Source organism: Rhipicephalus sanguineus, chromosome 9 (genome assembly GCF_013339695.2).
Source record: "Rhipicephalus sanguineus isolate Rsan-2018 chromosome 9, BIME_Rsan_1.4, whole genome shotgun sequence".
Classification (NCBI taxonomy): domain Eukaryota; kingdom Metazoa; phylum Arthropoda; class Arachnida; order Ixodida; family Ixodidae; genus Rhipicephalus; species Rhipicephalus sanguineus.
In genome coordinates this window covers 78,538,994-78,552,245 of record NC_051184.2, presented here as the reverse complement: position 1 = coordinate 78,552,245, position 13,252 = coordinate 78,538,994, and the positions used below count along the sequence as shown (strand labels likewise).

Genomic DNA, 13,252 nt, shown 5'->3' with positions numbered 1-13,252 from the left:
CTCGCAAACTTGCGTCGGCTGCTGAAAGCCCTACGAACTGACATCGTGAGGCCCGATTATTACCTCATGAACGTAGTTGCTTATCAAGTCGGCTCTGGAAACATAAACCATGGTATATGTAACTATGAGAGTAAAAGACGCTTCGAAGAGAGATAGACAAATGAGGAAAACACCATGGAGGAAGGACAAAAAAAAAACTAGAAGTGAGCGTTACTTAGAACTTGAAGCCTATAGACATTAAAACGTTTATGCAGATAGACCCTCTTCACGTGATAGGGAAGATCTACTATTGGTCGGTTCGCCTTAGTTGCGTCTGCTGCGGGTGTCTAACCCTAATAATAATTCTTAGCGCTTAAAGTCCCAAAATCACGGTATGACCATGAGGGACGCCGTAGTGGAGGGCTCCGAAAATTTCGACCACCAGGGTTTCATTAACGTGCACCTAAATATGTAAGTACACGGGCCTCTAGCATTTTCGCCTCCATCGAAAATGCGGCCTCCGCGGCTGGGCTTCGATCCTGCGACCTGCGGGTTAGCAGTCGAGCGCTATAACCACTAGACCAACGCGGCGCCCGTCATGAACGGAACCAAGTCGACCGTTGCGCTCCTTCGCATTCCCACAAAGGTTCCCTTTAGTGGGGGATAATGAAATTTTTCCAAATTCTTGGTTTTATTGCTTCAATTCTATTCTATATTATTATTATTATTATTATTATTATTATTATTATTATTATTATTATTATTAGAAGCCTAATTCTAATTCATTTATACTTCTTCCGTATTATTTGAACAAAGTTTGAACTTCAATTTCAAAGTTTCCTTTAAAAAAATCGCCAGGCCTGCGCGGAAAGCGCAGCACAGTCGCAGCGAAAGCTCGAAGAGCGGCATTTCTAGAGCCCGTTATAAACTCTCTTGTGGCTACTAATAGCGCTTTCAATTGGGCGAGCAGGAGCACTTCTAACTGCGCTCAAAGTGCTCTCGCGAGTTGCGGCGCCTTCCAGTGGTCGGGCAGGAGGGGGGGCATTGTGTTTCATTGGTCGAGGAGGAACACTATTTCGGCGCCGGGGCCAGCCGAGAGCAGTTCATGGTGCTCCGCCGCCAGCGGCGGAGTAGAGCGCGGAGGAAGTCACATGACCTTTCTTACGTCACTTCTGGTTTTATGCCCGGGGAGGACAGTGCGCGGACAGTGCGAACGTGCGCCATGTCTGAACATGTCCGCGAAGCGTGCGCGCGAGCGCGGGAAAGGTTTGGTCACATGACGCCTTACATCAAGCGCGGCCTCTATTTGCTCTGCTCTCAGAGCAGCGTGATTGTTTCATTCGGGAGAAGAGCATGCGTCCCCGCTGCCTCCGTGTGCTGCTCTGGCTGCTCATTGCCCTTGCTCCTGCTCGCCCAATGGGAAGCGCTATAATACAAGTACACTAGCAACGTACCCACTACGCCACAAATCATAATTTTTGTGAAGTTGGGAATCTATTACTCGTCATTCTGCGGAGAAGCGAGGTACCATCTGTAAGGAATTATGTGCAGTTTCTTAATGCGATGGCTGATGACGATGAAGAATTATGACTGAGCCTTTTGTAATGGGTTGGAAGCTTTAAATGACCCACTTGTTACGTAATTCGCATTGTGTGACGCCCGCTCGTTATTTCACTCTCCCACCACGCTTTATAACATACGCTAACGTGAGAAAGATATATAGAGAGGGAATTAACTGTATTGAGACCCTGACGAAATGGATCATGGGAGCCTTATGGGCTTCCTTGGCAACCAATGGAGGTGCACTTGCGAGGAACCCACTACGCTATAAATCATAATATTTGTGAAGTAAGGAAGCAGCCACTACGCAATATTTTGTCATTCTGCGCAGAACCGTGGTACCTGCTGAACACCTGTAGTTTATTATGTGCACTTTGTTGATGCTGTGGCTAATGACGATGACGGATTATGGCACAGCCATTTGTTGGGTTGGAAGCATTCAACAACTCACTCGTTGCGCAATTCGCATTGTGTGACCCTCGTTATAGAATTCGCGTTGTGTGACACGTGGTTGTTATTTTACTCTTCTACCACGCTACATTACATTAGTTAATGTGGTTCCTTCCCGACATGAAGCCTGTATAGGGTCTTTTTGCAAAGCAGTTTCAAGCACCGGCATGGCTCTGAGGTAGGATACTGGGCTCCCAGGTAGAGGGCCAAGGTTCGAAACTCGTTCCATCCTGGAACTTTTTCTTATTTCGTGTTTTTTTCTTATTTCGAGCGATAGTGGTTACGAACACCGGCGGCGGCGGCGGACAACTACGGCGCCAAAAACGGCCCTTGTTGTGATCTCATATCAGTTTTCGCTGTAAAACTAACCGGTTTGTGGGATGCGGAGTCGATGAAGGACGGATCCCAACACAAAACGAAACGATGTTTATTAACGTAGTAGCAGCAGCAGGGCGAGCATGCCGATGCTGCGCTTCGGAAGGTTAGAGAAACAACCATGAAACCAAGCTTGGCAGCTGGGTTTATATAGCCAGCAGTGGTGACGTAAGCCTCCGGTGAAACTGCGTGGCGCTGTCTTTTATCGGAAGCGTGTTGCAGCAGGTAGCTGTGTCACGCCGGGCTAATCAGTGACGAGACGGAGGCTGCGTACGTCTGTGCGCAGTGGTCGATCGCCACATCACCCCCCCGCGGAGTGCAGAGCCCTCAGGGTCTGTAGAAACCTGGGAGGCGTACCAGACGTCCAGAGCGTGTCGTGAAAGGAGCGGGCTGCGACGTCGGTGGCTGTGGACGGACGCCAGTTGAAAGAGTGGCGCTGCCAGGTTCGTTCGCCGCGATGTATGTACGCGGGCTTGAGTCGGTCCTGTCCTGGTCGGTAACACGGAGTGGGGAACGGGTGCTCAATTTTTTCCTGGGGGTCGGGGCTGAGAGTGGCGTAGAGGACGGCTGTAGAAACCTAGTGGATTTTGCGAGCCGTTCCGCTGACGGGCGGCGCTGCGGAGAGACGCTTCAGGAGGACCGAGTGGATCCGCGAAAGAGCGATCGCACCGGGCGCGCTTGTGTACGTGGGCGCTTTCACGGGCTTCTCCGCAGCTGGTGGCGCCGTTGTAGTAGGCGCCTGTGGCTGGTGGTGTATCGTCGCCGACGTCATGGGTGCCGAGACATACACGGGGAGATGTTGCGACGGCGCCGGATGCAACACCGTCATCGTGGTCATGACGGGATGGTGGTGGTCCTGCGCCAATATCTGCGGCTGGGTGAACGTCGGTATCTACACCAGGGACTGGCGCTGGTCTGTCTGGAACGCACCCAGCGTGGACTGGGCCAGCATGGTCTGCACGTGCAGCATGGCCTGTAGCTGTTGTAGTGTCAGGGGCTGTCCTGGGACTATGGCAAACGAGGAGGGCGGCATCATGCGCGGCGGCGCCAGAATGATGTTGGGCCTTGGCCCCAGATACTGCGGGATGACCAGGGTTGGGTGCCAGGTGTGGCCTTGTGCTGGTCCGTCCGGGGAGACTGGGACCGGGTGGTCGCGGTCGGTGCGGGCGTCATCTTGTTTGCGCTGCCGCTCGACAGCCTGAGCAGGATCTGCGGTCGGGACAGTCTGATGTTGGAAACCAACAAGCGTGGTCGGGACAGTCTGAGGTGACTCGGTTAGGGTGACATCCGTGGTGCCAGCGAAAACGTGACAGGCAGCGCTGGTTTGGGTGTCGCACCCAGGATCAGTAGGCGCTGATGCCGTCATGCTCACCGAGGTGTCGACAGGCGTTGACCACTCCACCAAAGGCTGTTTGTCGGCGATGGCAGGAGTGGCAGGCAAAACAGTTGGCGGCAGGCGATACTCAGTCGTGGCACGTGACGTGCACTGTGTCGTCCTGTGCGCCGCGTCGAAAGGGATGTCTTGCAATGGCTCTGTGGTTACGTGTAGCGCGGCAGGGAGTATGTGACGTGGCGCTGCCGGTTGCGGTGGGGCTAGCACGAACCCTCGAAGTAGGTCGTATGCCTGCGGCCCAGGAGGAGGCACAACGCGTCGCAGAGCAGGAGGAAGCATAGCTACCGAGATGGCGCACTTGTCCTGCTGCGAGACGATGTTACGCAGGAAGAAACCAGCCTCCATCTTGATAAGCCAGATGGCTGGACATTGCGGCCAGAATTCGGGAAACTCCGGCGGCAACAAGATGCAGTGCGCCGTGGTTTCATCCGATCGCAGCGCCATCGTGATAGGCGTGTCAGAGGTTGGTTGACTCGGCGTGAAGGTCCCGTGGAATCTTCTGGAAGGTCATTCCAAGGTCCGGGTCATGGCGGTGCGGTTTGTTCGTTTTCCGGGTCACCAGATGTCGGATGCGGAGTCGGTGAAGGACGGATCCCAACATAAAACGAAACGATGTTTATTAACGTAGTAGCAGCAGCAGGGCGAGCATGCCGATGCTGCGCTTCGGAAGGTTAGAGAAACAACCATGAAACCAAGCTTGGCAGCTTGGGTTATATAGCCAGCAGTGGTGACGTAAGCCTCCGGTGAAACTGCGTGGCGCTGTCTTTTATCGGAAGCGTGTTGCAGCAGGTAGCTGTGTCACGCCGGGCTAATCAGTGACGAGACGGAGGCTGCGTAGGTCTGTGCGCAGTGGTCGCCGCAGGTTCTTGGCCAATACCCCAGTGTGGGTATGAGCCATAGCTTCTAGGGTCTACTCTACTCTACTCTACATTCGATGGGAAGGATGTACCAGGGTTCGATTTACGCCGGGGACCGATAATACCGGACCCTACGCTGCCGCTGGGAGAACATGTACGTGTACGACGATAGACTGTGGCTGGACCGGCACCTCATACTCAGAAGCCAAAGGGTGAGCCGAACTTTACATAAATAATGACAACAGACTCAGTCTGAACGAGCAGCAACCGCCACTCCCTTCATTGTCACGATCTATACACAGCACAAAAGATTAAAAATGGAGTAGACAGCGCCATGGCACCGGTTCATTACTTCATGCCTGTCCGCACGCGTGGAGTGAGAAGCTCAGTGTTCGGGTGAACGCTCTCTGAGTATGTCCTGCTCGAAAAACATTGAACGGCCCGTACATAACCGCGAAGCCATAGTTTTAAAGATGTTGCGCTAGGAAATACCTTTGCGAATACAAAGGTGAAGAAGTCTTTCATCAATGCGTAGGCATGCTGCAGCATTTGCATGCCCAAGTCCTGTAGCTGAAAACCCTTTTGCGGACATGCGTATTTCATCCCCTGATAAAGCCATCCGTTTTCGGTATATTATTTTTCGCTTCAAAACTAGCGTTTCAAGGCAAATTCACCTCCATACTGCGCGTACAGGACCTCGTAAATACAAAACCAGTGATTACACGAGCACCAATTTTGCAAATGTTGGGAGACTGCTGGTCATCGGCCTCTTGACAAAAGCGGTTTTTCCCAGCAAAATAATTTGGGTTATATGCCACTTTATAACCATGATAGATTTACTTAAACTTCGGTGAGCGCAGTGCTCGCGGCCGTGGCAGTACGGTACACGTGCTAGATTACCATTGCTTCAAGCCTTACCGTCCTGCAATGGCGTAATCGGGAAAAATCACGAGGCGGGACAAAGTGCTTGCCCAAGTGGCCCTTTTGTTTTTATTATTATAGGTTTCATTCTTAAGGTAATAAAAATTGAAATCAGGCATTGGAAATAATAAACAAAGAAAGCGAGCATGGGATTGACACATGGAACTGGTAGTTCCAGCAACGTAAAAAGGCGTGAAAAAAATTTTACAATATGAGTAATGATCTAGGAGATCAAAATATGCATCCGACTAGCATAATCGCTCAGTATATACGATGTTTAAAAGGTAAATCTCAAGAAGGGACACTGGCAACACCAACGCCTTCACTAGCGTAAGGAGTGTTGTATTGAGGGCTGAACCCAGCAACCCCCTTAAATTTTTCTAGCCTGTGTGTGTATACATACACCCACACATACAAACGGACGAACATGCACAAACAGTGGTTGAACCCCTCCGGAAGAAATTCTGACTACGCCCACGGCGGTCCTTCTCTGCATGAAAACAAGAGGGACCACCCTGACCACCCACCCTATGACTTATATACAACACTAATAACAATAAGTGTTCGGGTTTTACGTCCCAAAACCACAATATGATTATGAGGGACGCCGTAGTGGAGGGCTTCAGGAACTTTTAACTATCTGGTGTCCTTCAGCGTGCACCTAAGTAGAAGTAGATGGGCCTCTAGCATTTCGCCTCTATCGAAATGCGGCCGTTATTCAATACCGCGACCTTGGGGTCAGAAGGTGAGCACCATAACCACTAGACAATCCGGTGGCGGGTGATTTACGCCACTGCTGTCCTGGGTCGCCTCAATGAAAATCTAGGCGCTGGAAAGCTCCGGTTCGTGATAGTTAAACGGTCTCATTCTCTCTGTTCAACGTTTCTCAGCGGTGAAAACGAAACAGTGAATTTCGGACAAATTTGACGTCGCGATCCTACCTCGGGCAACCAATACACGCCACTCATAAGCCCATGTTCTCAACCAAATCCGTGCAGATGCGAAGGAACCTTCTGCTTATGCTAACGGCGGTCATCGTCTTCGTGCCGTCCATTCTGGGCTGCTTGATCTGCTGAATACGAGGATTCGAAGATATGGGCCATCTCTTCGGCTACGGTCAACCCTCGGCATCCACCAATGCCTACAACGATCGCGTCGGTCGTGCGGTCGAACCGCACGCTAGCTGGGTGGAACACGGACACCGGTGGCAGTCACCGCAACGGGGCCTGCGGCTGTTCTCGGCTCACTACTGCCATGAGCTCGGGTACGGTAATGCGCGTGCTCACAGGCTTGCGCATCGTCGGAGTGTAAGGCCATGTCGGTGTTGATGTCGTTCTCAACTTATACCTCAGCGTTTTAGAACGCTCCTTCTAGTTGGTGCTCGTGCCTCGACTCAAGAAGGCGGATCACTATGCACGGAAGTTGTCACTTCTGAAGAACTGTCACTCCTACGCAATCATTTTTGAAGAAATAGCGTACAAAAATAGCGTACAAAAAAAATCCGCAGACAAAAAGAGAGGGATGACACACAGTGCTGCACTAACAAGTGAAAATTTACTGGAAGGTAACATGAACTTATGGGCGTAAAACCGGGCATGGCATGCCAGCTTTTTTGTGCGCTGTTTTTCTTCAGAAATGAGCAAGCACCAACAATCCCGACTTGGCGTTTTGTCCTAGATAATCACTGAAGAACAATCGAGTGCATTGTGCTCAAGTGTCTGAAATGCATGGTGGAAGAGTTTCCAGTAGGAGTGGCTTTGTACATTATGGGCTGTTCTGGCGACATGAGAACAGTCGGCGCCGTAGCTTACTCGCTGAACCGTCGCGTGTGTAACGTCGAAGTTGAATAAGTAATACCCTCCCTACCCTCTAGAATAACTGTGTTTTCATCGTAAGGGCTTCAGTGGGTGAGAGGCCGGGAAGGGCGGGAGTGCGCCGCGGTAAAATTTCGCCCCCCTCTCCCCCCCTATTGCAGAACCCTGCGCACGCCTATGGCTGTACGGTGTAAGCCATAATCTAAACCGGGAAAGGAAGCAATAACAAATTCTTCAAAGCCCTTTTGCTGCAGCCATTGCGCCTGCAGTTACAGCGTGTGTAAGAACATAGCCCAAATTCTCCCCATACAGTATCCTGACAAAATTTCGTGGTCTTAACTTGTGCTTGCCACGTTTCTCATTTCTTCGTGTCTTTTACGCAGGTCCTCATCCGGGCCCGTGATACGAGTCCTCGCACTCGCGACAATGAAATTCCTGCAGAGCTGCCTCGTGCAGGCCCGCGTCGTCTACCGGGACTACCCGAACTCCTTTCCAAGCGGAACTGTCGCGTGCAGACTGCTGTCCCGATCCTAAGAAGGCGCCGAACCTGACAGCTCGCAGCGGCTGCACGACGTGCTTCTCGAGTTCGCCCCAGATCAACCCGACGGCCGCGTGCCGGTCGCCCTGTCCGTGCGGACTAGTCAAGACCGCCAATCTGACGTCTGGATCCCCGTCAACGCGTTGCTTGCCGAGCCTCCCAGCGACAGGGATTCCTTCGCCATCGGCATTCACGCAGATAGTGGGAGCCCCGAGCGTTTGAACGATCTCGCCGAGTGGTATCGATCCAGAGGAGACAGTCAGTCAGTCAGTCAATGAACTTTATAAGAACGGCAGGTCACTGTCTACGGCGCAGCCAATGAAAGAAAAGGCGCCGCGGTCAAGGCGCCTCCGTTTAGGAGAGAGTTCGTGCCCTGGTTTACCCCGAGATGCTCGCCGCAGTCTCGGACGTGATGGCTATGCCCCTTATGCTGCGCGACAGCGCGCTGCGTTCTTCGGCATCGTCCAAATGCTTGGCCTTCCGGGGAGTTGAAGATGTGATAGTCGTCGAACCACGGGGTTCTCGGGCCAAGTAGTGCATGCCGGACCCGCGGCTATTGCGGGTGTGCGAAAACTCTGCGGCGGTGTTCGTAGACCATCGCGATGGCGGATCTCCTTGCGATGGATTCGCCGCCACCATCGACGCTCCTTTGGGTAAAGAATGGTCACAGGCAACACCCCTTCGGCGCTGCGTCAACGGGACGGCGTGGGAGGCCGTCCTGTTTCGAGTGGACGAAGGTTTGCTGGATGGTTCGACTGCCGTGGACAAAAGTGCGGGTCTTCTACCACCGTTCGTTACCATTTTGCGTTCTTTCCTCTCCTCTGGACCTAATGACGGGAGAAGCCATTTCGAAATCCGACAGATATCCACGTGACCTTCAGTATGCGTCAAGAAAAACGCGAGTTGTTGAGTAGATTTTTCCCCTTTATAGGTGAGCCGCAGTCACCCCTTTTTTTTAAGAGAAGCCCCGCCACGGCGGTCTAGTAGTTATGGCACTCGACTGCTGACCCGAAGGTCGCGCGATCGAATCGCGGCGGCAGCGGCTGCATTTTCGATGGAGGAGAAAATGTTTGAGACCCGTGTACTTAGATTTAGGTGCGCGTTAAAGAACCCCAGGTGGTCGAAATTTCCAGAGCTTTCCACTACGGTGTCTCTTATAATCATATCGTGGTTTTGGGACAATAAACCCCAGATATTAATATTATTCTAAATAAAGAGAAGTCAATGAAGTTGATGAACACTGACATGTCGTTTCTTTTTTAAATAAAAATGTAGTCAACAAGGAAATGACCAGTGACATCGATAGAAGACGACGTTGCAATATTAGAAACGGCTTATCGCCGTCAAGCTCACGAGAGAGCATGAATTATATTGTATAACGGCGCATAAAAATACGGATGTGACCGGCGTACCTTCGAGGGCCACATTTTTTCACGCTTGCGGGCATCGGATTTTTCGTGTGCGATGCCGCCACCGAAATCTATGATAATGAGAGGAACTTCAGAGTGGTTTAAAGACATTTGGCGTCGATGGAGTCCCTGAGGAGTGTTCTTTCCAAGGAGAGTGTGGTGGCTAGGCGCTCGGCACCGACGGATTGAGAGAATTCTGTCTAAAGAGCGCATATATAGCGCATGAGTGAACACGTTTATAGCCCACGCTTTGTTGCAACATTTCAATCGAAAGGTTAAGGCCGCTGCACGGCTAGGCACAGGCAAGGTACTACTTTTTGAATGCACTGTATAGAACTTTTAATTCCGCCTGATGCACTTTTCATTTACTATTAATGCACCCGTTCTGAACAATTTGCTTGTTTCACACATCGAGGCGCCCCAATGCGGCGCGAGGCGGAAGCGCCGTCTGGATTACAGCCGGCAGCGGCCGCCATTTCTCACGTGCGGCGTTGCTTGAGCGTGGCCGTTGTTCTTTTGCGAGTCGACGTTTCCTTCTTTTTTTTAAAGACGATAGTCTTTCTTGGGGAACTTAAACGCAGAAATTTTAGTCTGTCTTTCTGTATTTCTGTTTGTCGGCACGTCCCTCTATTCAGCCACTCGGCCAAAGTTGAACCACTTGCCCAAGGGCCAGCCGTCTTGAACTGGTACGGCTGTTCATACTTGTGAACGTTGTCGATCAAAAAGTAAATGTCATGCATATCTGAGGTGCAACATCACTAGGTAAGTATTAGGTGGCGTGTTCCTTTAATAGAAAATGCATACATACGTAATTTTAAGGACCCTAGTTTCTTAAGCTGCGCTGAAAATGCATAAGAATGGAAGCTTGAGCGAGTTGGTATGCGTTCATCTTTGTTGAAACAGCGCTCACTAGACGACGACGAAGTAAAAGAAGGCACAGGACAGGCGCTGCCTGTCCTGTGCCTTCTTTTACTTCGTCGTCGTCTAGTGAGCGCTGTTTCAACAAAGCTGAAAATGCGACTGCGCTGAAATTTTCCTTCCTCCGTGCCCTTCGCACGAGCTCATTGTTGTGTTTCGTTTTCGGTTCTGTATTGCACTGTACGAATGCCATGGGTTGGTGTTGAAAAACTTTAGTTTTGAGAAGGCCAAGAAGGTGAAAAAAAGTATTTAAAAAACGAAAAAGCAGCGTTGTGGGCGGCCTTCAGGCTGCCGGTTGTGGGCGCCGCTCTGGCGTTCCTGTTTTACCCAGGCGACGTGTAAATAAAAGAGTGTGTGGAGAGTACTCGTTGAGTGCGGACGTTTCTCTGCTTCAGCGCTTCGCGCCAAACCACGTTTTCGGGCTGGCAGGCGTCCCCGCCGGTCGCGTTGGTCACCGCCGGTCTTCGCCTGCTGCTGCGCCGGGACTACCAGCACGCAACACAGCACTCATGTTTCCCGACGTATTGCCAGATGGCGTCCATATCTCACACAGCGCCTCTTCTATCGTCTTTACACGACATTTGCAGCGAAGCACGCAGATACGCGGCCAATTTTTTTAATCCGCGCGCGTGCCCTCGAATACCTTCGATCGACCCCACGCATCAAAGCGCCCTTCCGGAGTAACCATATCTGCTGTGTGCCCCATTGCACGGAAAGGGCTTCATAGGAGACACAGAAGAAGACAGCCACGATGATAAAGGCGCTCGGCGCTGTCATCGTGTCGCGAAGTGGAAGCTACAGGTTGTAAAAAAACGCACTAACGGCAGTGAGATTTCAGCTTACCGCACAGGCACGGCTCGGCGCAATTATAGTGCACTAGAAAGTATTGTAGTACACTATAGGCGCAATAATCTAGTTGGACGCCCTGTTGTAGGATATGTAGTGCCACCTACAGTTCGTGAGGCACGCCAATAATCGTACTGGCGTCCATTCGTAGGTATCTACGAAGTAATCGCGACGCTGATGGCGCCCGTTTTCTACCCTGGTGCAGCCCTACAGATTAGCTTGGTACGTGTAGAGCTCGCAGAGCTTAAAAATTAGTTAAAAATTACACCTTAGTTAAAAATTACACCATTTCCCGCTAAAGGAGACCATGAGGTGATGCGAAGCCGGAGCACTTGCACAATCGCGTTCCGTTGGCGTTCGTTGGGCATGCTACCGACCTCGCGTCGTGGAACGCAAAGAGGAACGCTACGCGCGTCTTGTCTTCCCTTTAGCCTGGCCGTTAATTCTCACAGGGTGAGCGGGGAACGTTGTCGACAGGCGCGCGAGAGGGGGGCAGCGTAAGAGAGGAGAGAGAGCGGGAGGGGACGCGCATGCGCTGGCGCTCATCGCGGCGTTGCGCAGGAGAGAATTTCGGCATGTCTAGCCCGCGTTTCAGAGGGGGAGGGGAGAGGAGGAGAGAATTGAAGAGGAGGAGTGGTGAGGGGGAGTGGAGAGGAGGTGTGTGGAGAGGGTATCCGCATGCGCAGTAAGGGTGGTCACGCCGCACACCACCACCACCACCACCACCACCACCGGTTTGAACTCCGCTATAAGATGCTTCGCATCTAAAATCCTGGATTTTGTATTGCATCGTTGCACGACTGTGACTTCTGCGCAGCTGACTTCTCGCTTACATCGCCAATAGAGGTAGACGCTGAAGTGGTGCTTACAAGACGAAGCGAACGCGTCTTTTTATTAAGGCGATAACCTTAGACACCTCATCAAACGCGCACACTGACCGTCGGCGTCAACACGAGCGATGCAAAGCATGATTACGTGTTGACGTCACAGATCGCCAAAACCTGTGACGTCATGAAGACGTCATCACCTGACATCGTTGCTCGTCCAAGGTTGGCTGATCACGGAGGCGGTGAAAAACTACGTTAGGTGCAGAAAGCTTGCTGAGGGGGGTGGATGAGGATCAGTACATCATTTAGAAGAAAAAGAAGATATATTTCGCCTTCGAGTCGTCTTAGGCGAATACATAAGCGAACCTGTGAGTTTTTAACCAAGATCAATGCGGATTAACGTTTACTCAGAACGTTAACATGCTGAGTTTTGTGCGTTTTCAACTGCGCAAGCGCCGCCAGAGGTAACAGCGTATAGACGAAAACGCGAAATCCTGATAGGCTTCATGCTGACTTTGGCCACGTGTTTTATGAAGAAACAAGGGGCGAGCAACAGGTAGCGCCTGTAGGAAGGGCAGTGAAGGCGTGAAAGAAATCACTCCATCGTCTTTGAATTCAGAGTGGTTTATGGGACTTTTAAATGCGAAGTGTGTCTTAACGAACGAGATGCACTTTGACCGTTTCTATCTGCGTATCTATCTGTATATATAGCCGCCTACGTCTGGGCGCTCTCGTGGTCGTCTCCTTAAATATAGTTGAGTTGAGTTGGATAAACTTTATTTGTACAACGGTTGTTACTTTGCCCAGGGATAGGCTCCCAGGGACCCACCGTTCGAGGAACATCTTCCGAGGTCCTGGCGATGGCCCTGACACGCTTGACGGCCCACATACCATAATTTCAATGGGATGATATTAGTCTATGACGAACACATAAAACAGGTCGTCAAATGAATAGCGCGAGATACCTGTCGCCTACGTCATGGAACCCTTTGCTTCTGTCACGTGTAACACATACCTGTATATCACGGGACTATGGAATGCGGGTATCATCCAAAAATGATTCAATGTTTGTATCAATACAGGAACGCTGATAAGATTTCAAAAGTTTGCGCGATCACGTTATGGAGCTTGTGTAGCAGAAAATGCGGGGCAGGTGTCGGTAGCGCTCTTGGTGAGGGAAATATCAAAGGGACAGAAAGATCGAAAATCGCGGTTAGAGCCGCAATATACGTAAGACCTATCCCACTCCGTGTATCCATCTGTCAGCTCCCTTCTTCACTTTGGAGATCAGACAGAACAAGTGTGTCGATGCAGGCTAGTTGGTATTTCATTGCAGGTTTGGGTGTAGCGCCGCGTACGAAAATG

General features: G+C 51.2%; 1 protein-coding gene across 1 annotated transcript; it reads left to right on the top strand.

The window, feature by feature from the left end:
- The first annotated feature begins 6,570 nt into the window (after window positions 1-6,570).
- LOC119404185 (uncharacterized) lies at window positions 6,571-8,040 on the top strand. Its single transcript, XM_037670764.2, has 2 exons — window positions 6,571-6,799; window positions 7,733-8,040. Exons 1-2 carry the CDS (start codon window positions 6,630-6,632, stop codon window positions 7,881-7,883), a joined length of 321 nt encoding a protein of 106 aa, XP_037526692.1. The 5' UTR covers window positions 6,571-6,629; the 3' UTR covers window positions 7,884-8,040.
- The last annotated feature ends 5,212 nt before the right edge of the window (window positions 8,041-13,252 follow it).

Bases quoted from the DNA above. Each gene is read 5' to 3' on its own strand.
- LOC119404185 (XM_037670764.2), top strand. From the start codon at position 6,630: ATGGGCCATCTCTTCGGCTACGGTCAACCCTCGGCATCCACCAATGCC. The intron at 6,800-7,732 runs GTACGGTAATGC...TCTTTTACGCAG, and splicing joins CACTACTGCCATGAGCTCGG to GTCCTCATCCGGGCCCGTGA.